Below are 21,373 nucleotides of genomic sequence, written 5' to 3' on the forward strand. Positions count from 1 at the left end.
TGATACCTTAGTGAGACTGAGTCTTCCTAACCAAGATCATATTATGTCTTTTCATTCATTCAGTTCTTTCTTTATGTCTCTTTAGAAGAATTTTTAAGTTTTCTTTATTCATTTATTTCTGCCTTCCTAGCGTTATTGGTATTTAGTAGGACCTTTCACTACTGCCTTTTCTGTTAGGAGTTTTCTTATGTAAAAACATGCCATTAACTCTTACTACCTTTCAAGTAATTCCTTACCCTAACCACCCTAGCTTAGGCTTCATGTATATTTGCCCCTCACTATATCAGAGGAAATTTCCAGTGTCTTCTTGTCTTTTAAACGAAACAAAGAAAACAAACAGAACTTGTATTTCTTTGGCTATTTTATGACCTGACCAAAATGCCTTTCCATGGTCCATAGGAGAAAGAGAAAAATCAGACCAGAGAATCATAATGGCTTTTCAGTTGCTAGAAAGTTGACTGTAGCAATTATTTCTGCATCACTTGCCTTTCCCTGCTATGCCTATACATATTTGAGCTTCATTTAATGATTTTTTTTTTCAGGTTTCCAGTAGTTGCTGATTTCCATTATAAACAAGGTGCTTTCACTGGAGGAAAGACAAAATTTGTGTCCTTCATTCATTTGCTTATAATTTAGAGAATAGCCTAAGATTACACTAGTTTAAATTATGTTTCTCAGTGCTTTCCATCATTATCTGTTTATTTAGAAGTTCTGTTCTTTTCTCCTCTTAGGTATGTTTTAAAACTTTTTTGGAAAATGTTAAAAGTTTCAAGCAGAACTTAAATGTTATTATTTTGCTGGAAAAAAAAAGTCTTCATTATCATAAAATATTTGTATTATGGTCTTAAAGGTAGACACTGTGCAAATTTTGTCCTTGCATAATTTCTGGAACTGGATATGCTAAATCTCTTTTTTAAATTTCCTCCAGCATAATTTATAAGGTGAAAAAGATCAAGAGCAAACTTAATTGTTACCACTCTGGTTTTCAGCCTGGCTGGGTTGTTTTGGACCAACCGGATGCTGCTTGCCATTTGCAGCAACAGCAAGAACCTTCTCCTCTACCTCCAGGATGGGAAGAGAGGCAGGATATTCTTGGAAGGACCTACTATGTAAACCACGAATCTAGAAGAACACAGTGGAAAAGACCAACCCCTCAGTATGTGCTGGTGACTTTCACATTCGTAATCTGAATACATTTTGACCACAGATTTTTATTTTGCAGTCATATCTCAAATGGATTAATAATAGTGTAGGGATCCATAAACTATAAAAATATGAGGATTTTTGTGGTTCAGGACTTTTAAAATGCCATCCTGTTTTTTTATTAAATGATTTTGTAATATTCAAAATTATTTGAGTCACAAATGCCACTCTTCTAATTGCTTCTTTATTTTAAATTACTTTGTAGCCACAAAGGATACATTTTTCTCTTTAGACTGGTTTAGAAAAATCTTGGAAATTTTTGTAGCTTGTTACTAAAGTATAATAAACTGTTAATTTCTACAGTACACTATTTTTAAATATAAATTACTTATAAAATATAGAGGACTGAATAACAAGGGTCTTTTGTTAAACACTCATTTGCCAGTCTGGTCAGTGTATACATAATTTCCAGTGCACACAGATCAAGGATAGAATGACCTTTGAGGTATTCTAATTGATGTCTCCTCAGTGACATTTTTCTTTTATTACCATCAGACCATATGTTATACATATACATTTACAAATGGCCCATTACTCACATTTATTATCAAATACCCTTCCACTTCTCCTCCCTTACAGTCTTATGAGGCTTTCTTTAGTCTTCTACTTTTTGACAGAGACTTAAAATTTTTATTTGTCCATTAACCTTCTAATTTTCGGCTTTGGTATTTTGAGTCTGATACAGTCCAAGCACTTTCATAGATAGTTTCTGTTCTCAGATCCTTCTAAAGCAAATCAGTGGTCATAGTTCTTCATGGTACAGAAGCATCTATCTCTGTAGAGATCTGTACAGATTGCAAATATGAAGGCACTATAGAATTCTACAAAATTGTCCTACTGCATACCTCAGCAGGCCTGACTTGAGCAGGATACATTTCTTTCACTACCATGGATGTCATTTTCAGTTAGCCTAAATCACATATTTAGGGGAAAAAAATCTGAAGCATTCCCTTAAAGTCATCTGTCAAAATTGAATTTTCTTCAGCAATAGTACAATAAGAACTGATCTTTTGACTATCCTGGGATTATATGGCACTAAATAAATTAATAATAATTTTGTTATTAAATATTTGTATAAAATTCTTGATCTGATGGTCTGGCTGTACTAAATTCAAATAGCTAGAATAATAAAACTAATTAATGGGGTAATGGTGTTCAGTCTGATTTATGTAACTTTCCTACACTCAGACATGCCTTTTCTATGATAATTTTTCAGACCATGCCTATTTCTGTAAATGATCAAAACCAGATACTATTTAATCTGTAATCTATTAAGTTTTTAATTATAGTGTTTCTTACATGATCTTTTATTTTGCCCTCTGCATTCTTGTATGGGTAACTCAACTCTTGGCTTAATATCAATTCTGGAAAATATTACCAACTGATTCATGAAGATGTATAAGTAACTCTTAAAGCCTCTTTTTTATAATCTCTCTAGAGCTATTTTAGATTTTACTCATATAAATAACATGGCAAAATAATAATGTAATGAAATTATTTATGAAGCTCTCAGATATATTTATTCAACAAATATTTTTGAATGCCCTTCCATGTCAAACAGTATTGTATAGACATGGTGATAAAATAAAATATCAAAGTCAGACATGTTACACATTTGCACAAAGCCTTAATTCCATAAGGTACTCTGAAGATACCAATGTGCCCATGACCTAGTCTGTGCATGTTGAAATAGCCTTTGACCCAAATAGTGAATTCTGATATAAGGTATTTTTTTTTAATGGTCACAGCATCTGTGACTATCATCTTAACTGTCTTCAGACATGGATAATGGCTTGTATATCTCTAATACAGGGACAGCCTAACGGATGCTGAGAATGGTAATATTCAACTGCAAGCACAACGTGCATTTACCACAAGGCGGCAAATATCTGAGGAGACAGAAAGTGTTGATAATCGAGAGTCTTCTGAGGTAGAAATGATTTTCTTGTTCTTATCGATAGACACATGTTAAAGCAATAGATCAAAGTATGTGTGGATTAAGATGATTCTGTTTATTTTAGAACTGGGAAATTATAAGAGAAGATGAAGCCACCATGGATAGCAATCGGGCCTTCCCATCACCTCCGGCATCAAATAACTTGGATGTTCAAACTCATCTTGCAGAAGAATTGAATGCCAGACTCACTATGTGTAGAAATTCAGCCACCGGACAGCCAGTATCCAGCTCAGTAAGATGCTCTTAGATTTTGTTGTAGCTTCAGGATTTTATAAAATATGTGTTATTCAGTTCAGTATCTAACATTTACGTGAAATTTTGTGTTTTATCCCTGCTTTTATTGAGACATAATTGACAGATGACATTTTATTGGTTTAAGGTATGCAACATAATGATTTGATATACATATATATTATAGCTAAATTATTACCACACTAAATCTAGGTAGCATCTATCACCTCACATAGCTACAAATTGTTTTTCTTGTGATAAGAAAAAAATATTGTCTTAAATGGCATGTAATAACGTGTTAGGGACTTTTGGACTTTATAGTATGCTCATGTTTCAAATATCTCCACTAATAGTATGGAGCAGAGTCATGGATAATCCAAATAGTCATTGGAGTCTAAATGTCCATTACATAAACTAGTCCCTTCCTGCCAGAGACTCCCAGGAACACACTTGTAATTAACAGTTTGGGTATATTACTCATTTCAGCAAGGAGAACACACACCATGAGTGTCCCCATAAGAGAACATTAGAAAAGACTTGAAGGATTTGGGTTCATGTTAGGTGATTTTGAGGAGGGCTTAAGGAAGCAAGACTTTGCTCTGCGTTGAATGCTGTCAGGAAGCAGGAGTGATTCTGTGATTGGGTATTTCACATCTTATGTATAGTGAGGCTAAAGCTATAATTAGTAAAAAGCAGCGGTCTCTCATATTTGTCAGAGAGAGAGAGAGATTTGGTATTTTGTGGCTTGGACAGTGTTCACATTTTGTCTGTGTCCAGGCATGATTACAAAGTGGTCTTGATTTTGTCTTGACCCTACTGATGAGTGACAGGCCAAGTCCTGCATGTCAGGGACTACTTTTCTTCTTCTCAATTATACCACATCTATCACTGGCACACATGTTTGACTAAGAGCCAAGGTACTTTGACTAAACAGGGGGATAGATGGCATTCTCTCTCCAGCAACCACTATCAAAATTGCTGAAATGGAGTTCAGATGCACGTATTCCAACAGGTACCGCCATGATGAGATCTATGTGTCCAGTTCTCTCAGGTGCATCATCAAAGACCTTTCAGTGGAAGAAAGAGATTATTCTCTGAGGATCTATGGTCATTTCCAGTTGGCAGTCCCCCACTCTTCATTCAATCAGTAAATATTTATTGAGGGCTACTATATGCAAGGCACTGTATGCTGGTTAAAGTATTGGCACACAGCTAGGCCTGTTGGTTTAAGTATTGCCTGTGGCTGCTTTCACATTACACTGACAGAACTGAGGAGTTGTAACAGAGACTGTATGGTCCACAAAAAAAGATTAACTATCTGGACCATACCAGAAAAAGTTTGCTGACTTCCACGTTTGCACCTTCTTCAAGAAGCTTCAGGGTAGATAGTTTTGTATAAATACCTATGTGAATATCCAAGAGCAGATCTACCTTTCTGCTCCCTTTCCCTCCTCTCTTCTACCTGACTATTCTCTCTTCCGCTCATTTCGTTTTATTTTTTCATCAGGGGAGTGGGAACAGTCAAGACATAAAGGATATTGATTTGCTGGTGATAGATCACAGAAGCTCCTATTCCCTTTCCTCCTGTTATTTTGTTTGTTTACAAAAGTAACACATGGCATTCATGCAATGAAATACTATGCAGCCATGAAAAGAATGAAGTGGCTTTGAATGTACATGTTGTATGGAACAATCCCTAAGATGTATTGGTCAGTGAAAAACAGGAAGGTCCAGAGCAGTGTGTTTGATACTCTACCATTTCTGTAAATTTTCTACTTGACAAAATAAATAGGTGTATCATATTTCTTGAAGATTAAACAGGAAACTGCTAACATTGCTCATCTCTGAAGAGAGGAACAGAATGAGCAGGACACATGTTTTGTGTACCTTTTTAATTTCATGCCATGTGCATATTAATTTAAAAAATAATTTATTATTTTAAATAATTTACTACCTGGGTGGCTCAGTAAAATGCCCAACTTTGGCTCAGGTCATAATCTCCTGATTCATGGGTTCAAGCCCCACATCAGACTCTATGCTGACAGTTCAGAGCCTGGAGCCTGCCTCAGATTCTGTCTCCCTCTCTCTCTGCCCCTCCCCCCCCCCAAAATAAATAAACATTTAAACAATTTAAAAATAATCATAATTTATTATTTTAAAGTATTCTGTGGCCACAGTTAAAAATTCAAACAGTATTGAAGTATATAAAATTAAAATTCAACCTTCCATCTCACCTCTAGCATATGCTCCCTCAATCACTATTAATGGTTGGCATATAGTGTGCTAAACATTTTCTATATATTTATAAACATATATGCACACACATATATTTGTATATCATTTTTTTAACCTGAGATTATCCTTTTCACTTGTTATATTATAGACATTGGACTATTTCAGTACATGTAGATGTACTCCTTTTAAAACTAACAAAGATGTGGGGCACCTGGGTGGCTCAATCGGTTAAGCAGCTGACTCTTGAATTTCAGCTCAGGTCATGATCTCATGGTTTGTGAGTTCAAGCCCTGCATCAAGATCTGCACTCACAGTGTGGAGCCTGCTTGGGATTCTGTCTCCTCCTCTCTCTCTGCTCCTCCCCTGCTCTCTCTCTCTCAAAAAAAATTTATATATGTTTAAAAATTTAAAACTAATAGAATTATCAAACATCATCCCATTGTGCAAGTAACCTTTAATATACTTCACCAGTCTCCTATTGATAGACTTTAGGTTATTTACAATTCTGTGTTATTGTGAACACTACTACAGTGGATATTTTGACTTAATTTATATATCTATTATAATTTTTTTTATTATTTAATAATATCAAACAATTCAGATAGTGACAACAGCATGCATATAAGAGCACAGGGAAAGAAAGAGTAAGGGATTTCTGGGAAGCAGGTAATCTAGAATGTCCAGAAGGTGGGTGTTGAGGTGGGAAGTGCTGACACTCTCAGGAACAGCTAGGTCAGGAAGCTGTGTTCTGTGCTATGGATTTCACCCTAATGACCATGAGAAGTCACTGAAGGGCTTTGAGCTAGAGAAGGATGTGACCCGATCTGCCCTGTAGAAGGCTCTCTGGCTACAGCACACAGTATGGAGGGCACATTTAGGGAAATAAGACTGGAAGCAGGGAAGTCTGTTAGGATGTTGCTGCAGTAATAGTCAAGGCGACAAATGATGAAAACTTGAAATTAAAAAAAAAATACTTAAGCTAAAAGTGCAAGGAGACTATATTTGGGAGCTAGTAAAGAAACAGAACGAATTAAGATCTGGTGACTGACCTGGCTGTAAGGGACCAGAGGGGAGTCAGCTGACTGACTGACATCTGCCATGAGCTGGACTCAAGTGCTACCCCCGAAACAAGGAATACCCACCAAGGAACAGGTTTCAGTGGGTGTGGACAGGGGAAAACCGAATCCAGTTTGGGGCACAGTGAGGGGTATCTGTTAGGCATTCAAGAGAATGTGTCCAGGAGGCAGTTTAGGACCGAGGGCAGAAGAGGGAGCCGGAAGGTGGAAGGTATTGGCACATGGGTGGTATCGAGTGCTGAGTGCTTTCACACAGAGTCTCTACGGTCACTCTTCCTTCTGCCCCCTCATGGCCACCCCCACACTTTATCTGCCATTCAGAGACAAATCACAAACCTAAAGCTATTGTCACTCCTTCTTCTTTTTTATAAGAATCATTCCAGCAGAAGAGGCAGCTTACAAGCCTATACTTTTGAGGAGCAGCCTACACTTCCTGTGGTGAGTTTTATCCTCTCCCCTCATTGTCAATAAAAATAAGAAACTCAAGAACTTTTTTTTTTTTTTTTGGACATTGAATATGAACATTTGACTGCCTAGTAATGAACCAATCCAGCACAGAGTCTAGGTTCTTGGAGATAAGGTTCAGGGGAGGGGAACTGGGGGAGGTAGACCTTTTAGAGACAAAACGGGAGAACTCTGTCTCCCACAGTAAGAAAGCAAAGTGTCTGCACTGGTGACCGTGGGTGATATCCAGGCTGTGGCGCTGTGCTGGCTGGAGGTGGTCTGCAGGCAGCATTCAATTCGAGATTGTGGTGTCCAGCTGCCGCTACTCTGTGCACTGGCCCCTGCCACCCAGCAGCAGTGTCTTCCCCATACATGAAGCATCACATTGGGGCTCAGTCACGTGGACAGGTCTGCACTGGTATCGGCAAGCTCCGTGGCCAGGTTGGGTGGAGTTCATCAGCCCTTTGCTCTCCTTTCCCTTCACACTCGTGTCCACATCTACTGAGGCCCCTGCCTCCTTCTCAGTAGGGTTCCCAGCCGTGGCCTTGACCCAGGCTCAGACCTTAACAGCCTCATGCCTTGAACGTTGACTTCCCTTTGGCCTCCCCACCCCATCCCTTTCCTGACTCAACTCTCAATACTTTTGAGTTTATCTCCCCTTTACACAGCCCCTGCTTGTGTTTGAAACCAAATGAAAATGCCCAGGCTCCCAGCCCCCTCAGCCTACCCTCCTCCTCATCCACCGACAGGAACCTCCTGCTGCCTTCACCCCGTCCCTGCTTTTTCTTCAAAACAGGCGGCCCCCTTTCCTGATCCTCTTCCTCCTCTGTGTCTTATGCATTCCATTTCCCCACTTAGAATGTCTCCTCACCTTTTTTCACCATTTGTAATTTTGAATGGCAGTCTACACATTAATTTTGAAAAGTGAGGATTGTTTTTGCTTTTATGGAAATTCCAGCATAGGGTTGCAGAGGCTCAAATTTCCTTGACCCAAGAGTGGTTCATCCATCTAAAAAGGTGGCCCTGCACGAATAGAGAGACACAATCCTGTGCTGAGGAAGGGTGGCGGGGGTGGGGGTGGGGGGGCGCATACCTGTGCAATTGGCCCAGTCAGTGGCCACTCTCTCTACAAGAGAGTGGATGCCACAGAAAGACTGACCTCACCAGCCTCACTCTCACTATTGCCATTTGCCTGGCTTCCTCCATTAGACTGGAGCCTGCTTAAGCGGAGATCCATGGTATTTCTCTCTCTGTGCTTTGTAATGTCCTCATACAAGGGAAATGTTGCATTTCTAATTGACTGACAGGCATTCATCCTAGAAACAATTTTGGTGCATCAAATGAGCGACAGAATCTAGAGGTGATTTATATTCTTCTGTACTTACATGTAGTTCTGTTTTTATTTGTACTAGAAAAGCAATTTCCATACCTTTTTCTTCTCAATATATCGATAAGGTTTTTTAACAGTTTTCTTGAGGTATAATCTGCATACCATAAAATCCCCTCACTTTTAAGCGTGCAAATGAAGGAATTTTAGTAAAGTTCTACAGTTGTATGAACATCACCACTATCAAGTTTAAGAACCCTTCATCACCCCAAAAAGTTCCCTCAGTCCCAGCACCCGCTCCCAGCCCAGGTAACCACTCATCTGCTTTCTGTAGCTACACTTTTGCCTTTTCTAGAAATTTCGTATAAGTGGAATCATACAGTATTGTAGTTTGATGTCTGGCCTCTTTCACTTAACATGATGTTCCTGAGATTTAAACATGCTGTGGTTGAATATCTCAGTAGTTCATGATATTCTATTGTGTACATGTATCTAATACATTTCATTTACCTACCCACCACTATTGGACCTTTTTAAAACTGGGCAACTTTAAATTCCATTATTTTGTAGACTTAACAGCTCATCATAACTATGAGCAACGTATATCTAGCTCCCGTGTGTCTGGGGAGAGTGTATCTGGTGAACAGACCAATGATGGTAGTTTTTATGTGTAAGACACATTGGGAAACCAGGCCAAACCTTGACGAATCCAAAAAGGAAGACCGAATTTGGACTATTTTAAGTAAATCTGGAAGTAATCAGATCTCTTTGTTCATTAGTAATAAACTCGCAAGTAGCCACTCCCCAGCCCTTACAGAAAGAAGGCCAGGGTAATTTTGACTCAGCACACATGGGTGATAAATTCTGTAGTTAGACTACCTAGTTCAGATCTCAGCTCCATATTAACAATGTATCTGTTAGGAAATTACCCCAATTTTCTAAGCCTCAATTTCCTTGTAAATAAAAATGGGCTACTAATAGCAATTACCTCATTGAGATTTGTGTGGAGGTTAAATGACAGGATCTGTGTTAAAGCATTTAGTGTCTGGTTATCACTAGTGTCATGGTTTATTAATGTTGGCATCACTCTCATCATCGTGGTCTGTTCTTTTTTTTTTTTTAAGTAAAATGTTGTATACTTCATTTCATACACCTTAAAATATAATTTAAAACTCACTTCATTTTAAAGAGAGATAGCAGTGAGAAAAGGATGTGGTCCTTTTAAAAGAATTGCTTTTTAATTAATATTCAGTTTTCCTATTCTTCTTCACTTTAGCTTTTGCCTACTTCATCTGGATTACCACCAGGTTGGGAAGAAAAACAAGATGAAAGAGGAAGATCATATTACGTAGATCACAATTCCAGAACTACTACCTGGACAAAGCCCACTGCACAGGTACCCTGCAATCTATCTGTTAACTTGCCTTCTTACATAATTTAAGCCATCACATTCCTATAGAAGCTGTTACATCACTTTGTTGTATATACTGGATGCTGCTAGCATCTTCTAATTGTTTGCCGGCATTGGCTACCATTTCCTACAGAGCTCTAGTATACGTGGTTACCACTGATTACCATGTAAAACAAGTCCAACTGGGAATAAAAGGACAGACTGATGATCAAAATTATTTGGGTTGATTGGGTCATTTTGTTATTTGAATGCTTAAAGACCATTATTTTGCTAAAAGATCATCTTAGTGATGATTAGGACCCGTTCAAGAAATTTGTGACGATGACACTTTGTCCTGCCAACAGTAAATGCCTTTGGTGATATTTCCTTGTAAGTGTTTAGAAAAAAGTTTATTTTATCTTTTTTTAAAGTTTATTTTATCTTATCACCATTTCTCTTACTGAGAAATTTTTTAACACTGAAAAGTACAGAGAATAATCGGGCAAACACCCATCTTCTTAACACCCAGAATTTACCAGCTTTAACAAATTACCATATTTGTTTCTAGACATTTTAATTCTTAAAATAAAATCTTACAGATAAAAAACTAAATTCATTTTAGCTAAACACTTGGTCCCACTACCCAGAGGGAACACCATATTAAGTCTGTTGGGTATTCTTCCAGTCTTTATTTATTTATTTGTTTGTTTGTTTGTTTGTTTGTTTGTTTATTTTGGCTTAAACAAACAGAAATTTCTTTCTCGTAGTTCTGGAGGCTGGGAGGCTGGGAGGCTGGGAGGCTGAGAGGCTGAGCTGAGAGTGCAGCATGATGGGTCCTGGTGAGGGCCCACCTCTAGGCTGCAGACTTCCATCTTCTTGCCTTGTCCTCACACAGTTCTTCCAGTCTCTTCCACACACTTACATAGAGAACTAATCAGTGCAAAGTAGTGCTTATGTTCCTGTGTTTCACATTTTGCCAAGATGTCCTATGACATAACTCTAAATCTTTTTTTTGTGCAACATTATTTTAAAATCCTATCCCTGCTGTTTTACATATCGATCCAGTGTGTTTAACAACTGCCTAATATTTCATCATATGAATATGTTACTTTTCCGTTATCCATTTCTACAGTGGATATTTGCCATTCATTTTGTGTGCCCAGCATTCAAAGCCACTTCTACATATGGGGAATCCCCCCACTTTGTGCGTTTTTTGGGCAAGCGGAGACAACCTCCTCTAACTGGCACCGTGGCTTCCCTTGCAGTTGGGTCACATCCCTCTGACCTAGCTTCCTCAGTACAGACTTGGACTGTGACCACCATCTTCCCGCTCAAGAATTAGCTGAGAAATTATAAAAGTTATTTTAAAAACAAAGTTTGACAAAACATTTTAGGAGAAAAGTGAGTCTGTAGTGTTTAGATCTATGTTTGCAGGTTGTTCCCTTTTAACCGCAGCTATTTGTGTGTTCTCTGGAAAACATGACAACATGACTTAATTAATGTGCTAGGCCGCCGTGGAGACAGGTCAGCTGCAGCCCGGCCAGGGTGCCACACGCCCTCAACCACAGGTCCTCCCGAGTGATTCAGCACAGCAGGTGACCCAGCCAGCTGAAATGGAGCAAGGATTCCTTCCTAAAGGCTGGGAAGTCCGGCATGCACCAAATGGGAGGCCTTTCTTTATCGACCACAACACGAAAACCACTACCTGGGTAACTTTAATACTCTCCGGTTTGAATTTAGAACAACAGTCTTAACTCTTGTGTACAGTTCTCCATAACCTTTAGGGTACATTAATATAACCTACATTTCCTACTGTTCATTTTAAGATATGCTGAATTCTTAACAGTATTATTTCTTCTCAAGATATATTTATGCCCATTTTTAATATTTTTAGGGATTGTCATGGAAACACACTTCCTGTTTTGTTTTTAATTCACTAGACATTAAACCTTAGGAAGATATTTAGTAATAATCCTTTACCTTTATATGTTGCTTTGTAGTTCCAAAGTACTTTTGAACCCATATCTCATTTAATTCCCAGAAAACCTTGGGAAGGCTAGGTAGAATAGTAGTTTGATTTGAAGATAAGCCTTAAAGTTTTATTGCAGTTGATTCACCACTAATAGAAAACTTACGGAAAATCAGGAACAGATGACTAGATTTTGGTTAATTTACTTAAAAGACCCAAGTACCTTAATGAAACTAGAATATTTTAATAAATTTTGTAATAAAATCATATTAAAACATAAATGTATATAAATTAACCCAAACAAATTGAATTTTGTTCTTTTTTCAGCAATTTGAATTGACTTTAATAACCTTTTTGAGCTTACCTTCCTAGCTTTAAAAAAATATTAATAAATTAACACTGACAGACAGGTGCCAAAAAGCATGCTCAGGGCCTCAGAAATAACACGTGGTTTTAGTTTAATGCCTCTTTAATTCAGCAGTTATTATTTAGAGAAGAACCCTATGTAGTGACACAATCCCTAAAGAGTAGGGCAAAGTACTCTGGATGGTTTCTGTGATGGAGGTGAAGCTTTAACACTGATCCTACTCTGAGATCTGAGAACTGAATATTGTAGCCTGGGAATGATAAGTTTTCTTTATTTCTTTTTCTTTCTTTCTTTCTTTCTTTCTTTTTCTTTTTACTTTTTAATTTTTTTAAATATAATTTATTGTCAAATTGGTTTCCATACAACACCCAGTGCTCATCCCAAAAGATGCCCTCCTCAATGCCCATCACCCACTTTCCCCTCTCCCCCACCCCCCATCAACCCTCAGATTGTTCTCAGTATTTAAGGGTCTCTTATGGTTTGCCTCCTTCCCTCTCTGTAACTTTTTTTTACCCCTTCTCCTCCCCCCTGGTCTTCTGTTGAGTTTCTCAGGATCCACATATGAGTGAAAACATGTAGTATCTGTCTTTCTCTGCCTGACTTATTTCACTTAGCGTGATACTCTCCAGTTCCATCCACATTGCTACAAAAGGCCATATTTCATTCTTTCTCGTTGCTAAGTAGTATTCCATTGTATATACAAACCACATCTTCTTTATCCATTCATCAGTTGATGGACATTTAGGCTCTTTCCATAATTTGGCTATTGTTGAAAGTGCTACTATAAACATTGGGGTACAAGTGCCCCTATGCATCAGCGCTCCTGTATCCCTTGGGTAAATTCCTAGCAGTGCTATTGAGTCATAGGGTAGATCTATTTTTAATTTTTTTGAGGAACCTCCACACTGATTTCCAGGTTGGCTGCACCAGTTTGCATTCCCACCAACAGTACAAGAGGATTGCCATTTCTCCACATCCTCGCCAACATCTGTTTTTCCTGAGCTGTTAATTTTAGCCACTCTGACTGGCGTGAGATGATATCTCAGTGTGGTTTTGATTTGTATTTCCCTGATAAGGAGCAACGTTGAGCATCTTTTCACATGTCTGTTGGCCATCTGGATGTCTTCTTTAAAAAAGTGTCTATTCATGTCTTCTGCCCATTTATTCACTGGATTATTTGTTTTTTGGGTGTGGAGTTTGGTGAGTTCTTTATAGATTTTGGATACTAGCCCTTTGTCTGACAGGTCATTTGCAAATATCTTTTCCCATTCCGTTGGTTACCTTTTAGTTATGTTGATTGTTTCCTTTGCAGTGCAGAAGCTTTTTATCTTCATGAGGTCCCAAAAGCTCATTTTTGCTTTTAATTCCCTTGCCTTTGGAGATGTGTCAAGTAAAAAATTGCTGCGGCTGAGGTCAGAGAGGTTTTATCCTGCTTTCTCCTCTAGGGTTTTTGTGGTTTCCTGTCTCACATTCAGGTCCTTCATCCGTTTTGAGTTTATTTTTGTGAATGGTATAAGAAAGTGGTCTAGTTTCAATCTTCTGCATGTTGCTGTCCAGTTCTCCCAGCACCATTTGTTAAAGAGACTGTCCTTTTTCCATTGGCTATTCTTTCCTGCTTTGTCAAAGATTAGTTGGCCATACATTTGTGGGTCCAATTCTGGAGTCTCTATTCTATTCCATTGGTCTATGTGTCTGTTTTTGTGCCAATACCATGCTGTCTTGATTACAGCTTTGTAATGATAGGCTAAACTATCATTTCACAGATGCAGCAAACGAAGTAAAAGTAGACTTTTAAAAGAGAATATCTTAAATATCAATTGGCATTAGAAAACATATTAACAGATTGACTTCCTTGATTTTAAAATTTGTGTGTGTGTGTTGTTTTCCTTATTTACTCTACAAAAAAAGGAAGATCCAAGACTGAAAATTCCAGCTCATCTGAGAGGAAAGACATCACTTGATTCTTCCAATGATCTGGGGCCTTTACCTGTAAGTTTGTAGAACTGCTAGCCATCTAACTTGGCTGTCTCCAGCGTTTCGTATTTTGGAATACAGTAGTTCTTTCACAACTATAAGTAATGTTATTTTAAGGTGTTGATGCCTTCTATGAAGAATGGAATATGGAAATTAACTGTGTAACCAATGCTGTTTTTTTGCCCATACATCTAAAACCCTTTTCTAAAATAATTGAAATACATTCTTCATTATAGCCAGGATGGGAAGAAAGAACTCATACAGATGGAAGAATCTTCTATATAAATCACAGTATGTGCAATAGGATTTTTTATTACATTATTTTTTGTAGTATTGAATGTTGCACAAGATAATAAACAACATGTTTTTTCTCACCTTCTTCAGATATAAAAAGAACACAATGGGAAGATCCCCGGTTGCAGAATGTAGCAATAACTGGACCAGTAAGTCTCTTTATATGGGTATGCTCTGATGGGATTGTCCTCTCACCTGTCTTTTCAAGGGTGAATGGTCAAGGACATAATCCTACAGACTTTGAGAGGAAAACACGTCTGCAATTCTGTCCTCTCCCACCACCCCCACTCCAGGTTTCAATGGTTTGAAAAGAGGTATAAACTCATTGTCCTTACCCTTTCAATACACTTAGGAGACTAGTGAGGAGACTAGGTAGTCAAATGCCAAGGCAGTAGGCCCCTGTCCTCAGGCTGGTACTTGCCACTGCCTGAAAGAGAATGTTGGCAATCCTCAGCAGATCAGAGAGGAGCCAAGAATGTGCCAGGGGAGAAAGTAGACAGCACCCTACCAACTCCAAAGGCATGTCTTGAACTTTTTGGTAGAAATTACTGTAAACACTGACATATAAAATAGTTACATTTAAGTATAAATATTATTGTGTATGATGTTTATACTGCTCTTCAGTCAGTTTAATGATAAGAGAGTCATTTTCTTCTTTTATATAGCTACTTATTCCATTTTTAGTTTTGAGATCTTCATTATTTTCTAGTCCACAAAAACAAGTGAAATTGAATATCCTGTTCTTTCAGACTACTCTTTAGTCTCCATGTTTAGTCTTTTAAAATAATGGGTAAAAAAGGCAACTCCTCAGAGTTCAAGGAAAAAGTACATTTTTCAAATTGTTCCCTTCATGGAGAAATCACTTTGAAGGTCTCTTTAGAAATGGAAATTTTCATTTCTAATATTTCTCTACTTGGAAGAAATTTCCTGTTTCTGGCTTTTTGCATTTCAAGAATATTGCATGATGAAAATTACAGCCGTGGGAATTGCTGAATACAATTTAATCTTAAACAGAGAAATTAAAATTTTTAAAGTTTTGTATTTGTTTTTCTGCAAATTAAACTTTTTCTTTCCAAATATTCTCTTTTAATGCCTTTAACTTATGTTCATAAAATATCCAGAGGGGAACTTTTAAAATTGTTCCAGAATAAAAACAACCTAAACCTTTTTTATTTTTCCAAAATTTTCAACTCAAGGCAGTGCCCTACTCCAGGGATTACAAAAGAAAGTATGAGTTCTTCCGAAGAAAGTTGAAGAAGCAGGTTAGTTATATTTATATTGAGTTCTTGGGAATGATTGTTCTGTACACTGAAAGTGTGGGACATGCACTTTTAAAAGTAAAAATAGAGAATTTATTCTCTATTTTAACAACTTTGAATAGTTTCTTATGTGGAAAGCTTGCTTTTTCTTGACTACTCAATGTTACATGTCATTAGAGACCACAATTATATTGTGTTTCCTTATTTTTCAAGATATCTTGTAATATAGAACAATAGTATTAAAGTTTGCTCTTAAAGAGCTCTAACCTGGTTTCCTAGTGGGGTTTGTGGAGCTTGGGATTCAATCTGAGCAAGAGCAGTTCAGGACATGATCCCCAGCCTGGTCTCCGATTGTGTAGGAGGGCTCTCTAGATTCCTTTTCTGCTTGGACTGTTGTTTTCCAGTGACAGTTATTCATTCCCTACAACTTCAAATACAACCTACCTCTTCAAAATTTGAAAATACAACTGCGATTGAAACAGTGCTCTTGTTGCTGGTCTCCTTCTGCTTATCAGATGTGTTTAGTATACTTTTTTTTTTCCATCACTACAAATTTAATATTTGGAACTAAACTCATCATCTGCCCATCTATTTCATTTCTGTTGGTGATGACCGTTTTGTAATGCCTTTCTAATTTGCTCATACTTTTCCCCTTTCCCTGCAGTTTAGGAATACTGCCACTAGGTGGCTATATTGGGTTACACTTTCTTGTGTTCTAAGCCGGAAGCCTGCTTTTCCAAAGATTCAAGATGGTGGGTCTGCTACCACAGATTTTTTCATCCAAAACTTAACAAAGAATGAAATATAATAGTTGTTTAGTGAAAATATTTTGTGTCTTAATTAAAGCCTAAAACATCAGCAACTTTTTAAACTCATCTTCAATACTGACTGTGTAAAAATTCCTCTGGAAATTTGTCTTCTGCTTCTTAAAATTCTTTGGGATATTAAGACTGTTGATCTATTGGTCTGGTAAATATTTTCACTCTTAATGAAAATGGGCTGATAGAATAGAAGCTCTAGCTTCTCCACTTGCCACTCTGAACTCTTTCAAATATATTACAGTATCTAACTGTTGATGTCTTCCAGGCAGCAGGAGATATGGAACAAAGCCTTCATAAACAGGTCACAGAACACAGAAACCACAATGAAAGCAGTAATACTTATTAGGCTCTCACTGCATATCAGACATTCTTCTTAGCAATTTACATGTATTCATGTAAAATCTATACTAACTGTATAAGGAAGGGACTGTTATTATCACATTTTGTAGGTGACTAAACTGAGGCACAGAGAGATTTGGTAATGTGATCAAGTCCCATGGTAATTAGTGGCAAAGCCAGACAAGTGGTCTAGCTCCACAGTCCGTGTGCTTGATCAAAATTACATATTTTGGTGATTAAGAGAGAAAGTTACCCAGAATGCAACAAAGGCATATAAAGAGATAAAAACATGAAAGAAAGGTTAAGAAACATGGAGTTATTCCAGAAGGAGAGACTCAAGAGCATGAGGAAGAGTCTAAGAACCTGCATCCTTAGTTTATCAAAAAGTCCCTAGTAGGATTTAAAAAATAAAATTCGTATCAGACACGTTACAGCAAAAGAGCAGAACACAAAACAAATAAAAATGTTTAAAAACTATCGCTACAAAGCCCTGAGTTGTCTTTAACCTTTTCCTCTTACCATCTCGCTAGTTAGGAACAAGAGTGGCTAATCATTATTGAGCTCACCACGCGCCAGATACCAACTAAGCACATGAAATGCATTATCCCATTAAGTTCTGAAACAGCTCCATGGGATGACTATTATTATTGTCCCAACTTACAGATGAGGAAATTAATCCTAGAAAAGATATGTGAAATGGAGCTGGGATTTGAACACCAGACCCTGACCCCAGAATCCACACTCTGGTCCACTACTCAGCCCAAACAGGGAAGTTGCTCCTCCTGCCGTCTGTCTCTTCCATTGCCATCCCTCTCTCACAGGGTCTGTTTCAGGGTCCTTAACTGATTGGTGTGCCTCTTCTCTCTCCTTTTATTCTACCCCCCCAAAATTTTTTTTTAAGTTTATTTTGAGAGACAGCACACAAGCTGGAGTGAGGGAGAGGTAGAGGGATGTGGAGAGAAAGAATCCCAAGCAGGTTCCACTCTGTCAGTGTAGAGCCCACTGTGGGGCTTGAACTCACAAACTGTGAGATCATGACCTGAGCTGAAATCAAGAGTCCAATGCTTAGCCCACTGAGCCACCCAGGCACCCATTGTCTCTCCTTTTAAAACCACCCTCTACTCCACCCCGTCAGCCTCTGAGAACAATCTGATCTTGCAACCTCCTGCTCAGCAGTTTTCCCAGTCAGCACCCCTGCTTCCTACACTCTGACCCCAGGTGACTTTTCACCTTCTCTTCTCACTGCAACCCCTTCCCTCCTTTCTGCTCCCTCTCGCTGTTAAATACATGAGACTCCCCTGTGTGCTCTTCCCTTGGCCTGCTGCTCCTCAGGCCTTCCCTCCCTCTCCCTCTCCCTCTAGTCAGGACTTGCTCTTAAAGCCTCCTGGATCACCTCCCTTGCAATTAATATAGCTCAGTCTTTTAGGTCCCACCAAACATGGCTTATATCTTTATTATTAGCAGTTTTCTTACTCTTGCAAGTCTCAGGATTAGTAACATTTACATTTGTTTCTCACACGCAAACTGGATTATAAACTCCTTGAGGAAGGAACCATATCTTATACCACATTTTTATTCTTTTTACCTCCCATCCCCATTACCATAGCTACATAGCATGCGGTCTGGCCCAGAGCATGCGGCTGCCCAAGAGCAGTCCCTCAGTAAATGCTAGGCTGCACAGATGCCTAGTGTCTAGTCTAAAAGTGTTTTTCTCCAATATTGCCTTTATTTTTAAGTGCGTAAGCAGCAGAGGAAACTGCCTATATTATGCTCATATTGCTTATAAAAACTGCCTATATTACTATGTTTCTGTAGGGCTTTCCATTTTCCCTAAACATCTTAAGAGTGAAATTGATTTTTTTTCCATTAGAATAAACTCTCTTGCCTTTTTTTGAAGTGACAAAATTTTCTCTTATGGGTTTCCACTTGCACATTGTTTGCAAAGCACTCAAGAGTGAAATATTCATATATCTTTTTATAAAATTTACAGTAAGATCTGCCTAAAAGCATAGTTATCTACATTTGTCACATAAGAAAAGGACATACAAAAAAATCAATGGGACAGCAGAGACTTGAGAGCTAAGACTTTCTTAACTTCTGTCTTCAGTTTCTTCATCTATAAAATGGAGATCATATTAATAGCTTCTTCATTGTGTTGTTATGAGGAGTAAATGAGTTCACCCATTAAAATGCTGGGAACCATGCCTGGGACAGTCTGTAAATGTTAGTGCCTATTAATGAGTGTGGCAGGAGAGGCTCCAAGGAAGAAAGGTGGAGGTTGGGAAAAACCCTGAACCAACGGGCAGGCAGCAAATAGCAGGCATTGGCTAGACTGTAGGTCGCAGGATGGTATTGGAACTTAATATAGAAACGACTGCTCATGAAATGCCTTCATTGTGAGCATTATTGCCACTATCAGTAACTGCCTCTTCCAGTATAAAAATCAAAAGTCTATATTGTTATGTAATTAGAGAAAAATGTGTGAATTCTTTTCTACCATAAAAGAAATATGAGGCGATATTCCTAGTCATGTGTTCCCTAATAAAGGGTCTTGGGCACAAGGTAGAACACAATGATTTTATTTCCATGAGAAATAAATTTGCCATCATGTTGAATTGATTTAAAGCATACGTCTCTCTTCTCTGGGTTTTCAGAATGACATTCCAAACAAATTTGAAATGAAACTTCGCCGTGCAACTGTCCTTGAGGACTCTTACCGGAGAATTATGGGTGTCAAGAGAGCAGATTTTCTCAAGGCTAGACTGTGGATTGAGTTCGATGGTGAAAAGGGATTAGATTATGGAGGAGTGGCCAGAGAATGGTTCTTCTTGATCTCAAAGGAAATGTTTAACCCTTATTATGGGTTGTTTGAATATTCTGCTACGTAAGTATCTTCACAATAACTGTATTCACAATGACAGGAAAAAAAATCACCTGGGTGGCTCAGTCGGTTGAGCATCCAACTCTTGATTTCAGCTCAGGTCATAATCCTGGGGTCATGGGATAGAAGAGCCCCGCATCAGGCTCTGCACTGTATGTGGAGCCTGCTTGGGATTCTCCCTCTCTCTCTGCTCCCCTCCCCTGCTCGCTTCTCTCTCTCCTCCTCTCCCCTGCTCACGCCCTCCTTAAAATATAATTAAAAAAAAAAAATGAAAGTAACAAAGACGTTCTATGATGCAAGGAAATGTGTGTTACAATGTGCCAGAAAGGGGAGACTATAACTAATGTTGTTTCAGAAATAACTCTGTAAAAAACTGTGGTAAAATATGCATAACATGAGATTTACCATTTTAACCATTTTAAGTGTGCAGTTTAGCAGCATTAAGCACATTCACAAGGTTGTGCAATTGTCACCACCATCCATCTCCTGAATTTTCTCATCATCCCAGACTGAAACTGTACCCATTAAACACTAATTCCCTTGTTCCCTGGAAGTCACCATTCTGCCTCTGTGTGAATTTGACTACTCTAGTTACTTCATTTAAGTGGAATCATACAGTATTTTTCCTTTTGTAACTGACTTATTTCATCAGCATAATGTATTTAAGGTTCATCCACAGCATAGCATATTTTCTTTCTTTTCGAGGCCCATTACATGAGAGGAATACCACATTTTGTGTATCCATTCTTCTATTGATGAACATTTGGGTTGTTTCCACCCTTTGACAGAAATGACTATTTTTAAAACCATTAAATCCAGTGGTCTAATGTGGTTCTAATAGAAGTAAACAACTCCAAAAAGAGAGAGCTAATTTATAATTATTTGTCATATTAAAATTTTTATATGAAGTGTGGAGAGGAGCATTTAAATGTGGCTGTCTTTACAGGGATAATTATACCCTGCAGATAAATCCAAACTCTGGATTGTGTAATGAGGATCACCTCTCTTACTTCAAGTTTATTGGCCGGGTAGCGGGAATGGCAGTTTATCATGGCAAACTGTTGGATGGTTAGTATTAAGCATAAAACTTTTTTTTTAAGTAAAATTATCTTATTTCTTTCATTTGGTAATCATTTTTCAATATATTTGATTTTTTTGAAAGGTTTTTTCATCCGCCCATTTTACAAGATGATGCTACACAAACCAATAACACTTCATGATATGGAATCAGTGGTATGTCTTTTTCACTTATAATGTGGAGAAAGTATGATTTAACAAGCAACTGGTTATTTTAAAGTAGAATTTAATGATGAAATTAAGATTATCGTGTTCTAAATTATAAACACATATTTTCCCCAGCATTCTGTTATGAAAATTTTCTAACACATAATAAAAGTTTAAAAATTTTACAGTGGACAGGGGCACCTGGGTGGCTCAATTGGTTGAGCATCTGACTTCGGCTCAGGTCATGATTTCATGTTTCCTGAGTTTGAGCCCCACATCAGGCTCACTGCTGTCAGCTCAGAGCCTGCTTGATATCCTCTGTCCCCTCTCTCTCCCCCTCCCCCACTTAAGCGCGCGCTCTCTCTCTCTCTCTCTCTCTTTC

General features: G+C 38.1%; 1 protein-coding gene across 5 annotated transcripts in view; it reads left to right on the plus strand.

Moving 5' to 3' along the window:
* The window catches only part of NEDD4 (NEDD4 E3 ubiquitin protein ligase), a 136,883-nt gene that overhangs the window by 103,947 nt on the left and 11,563 nt on the right, over positions 1–21,373 (plus strand). For all 5 annotated transcript variants that reach the window (XM_058737646.1, XM_058737647.1, XM_058737649.1 and 2 more), the window contains 13 exons: positions 990–1,156; positions 3,016–3,133; positions 3,225–3,392; positions 7,075–7,140; positions 9,750–9,869; positions 11,372–11,572; positions 14,108–14,188; positions 14,410–14,464; positions 14,558–14,616; positions 15,664–15,729; positions 19,541–19,770; positions 20,714–20,835; positions 20,930–21,000. In XM_058737646.1, coding sequence (XP_058593629.1) covers positions 990–1,156; positions 3,016–3,133; positions 3,225–3,392; positions 7,075–7,140; positions 9,750–9,869; positions 11,372–11,572; positions 14,108–14,188; positions 14,410–14,464; positions 14,558–14,616; positions 15,664–15,729; positions 19,541–19,770; positions 20,714–20,835; positions 20,930–21,000 — 1,524 coding nt within the window. The remainder of the gene's footprint in view (positions 1–989; positions 1,157–3,015; positions 3,134–3,224; positions 3,393–7,074; positions 7,141–9,749; positions 9,870–11,371; positions 11,573–14,107; positions 14,189–14,409; positions 14,465–14,557; positions 14,617–15,663; positions 15,730–19,540; positions 19,771–20,713; positions 20,836–20,929; positions 21,001–21,373) is intronic.

The sequence above is a fragment of the Neofelis nebulosa genome, chromosome 7 (assembly GCF_028018385.1).
Source record: "Neofelis nebulosa isolate mNeoNeb1 chromosome 7, mNeoNeb1.pri, whole genome shotgun sequence".
Lineage (NCBI taxonomy): Eukaryota > Metazoa > Chordata > Mammalia > Carnivora > Felidae > Neofelis > Neofelis nebulosa.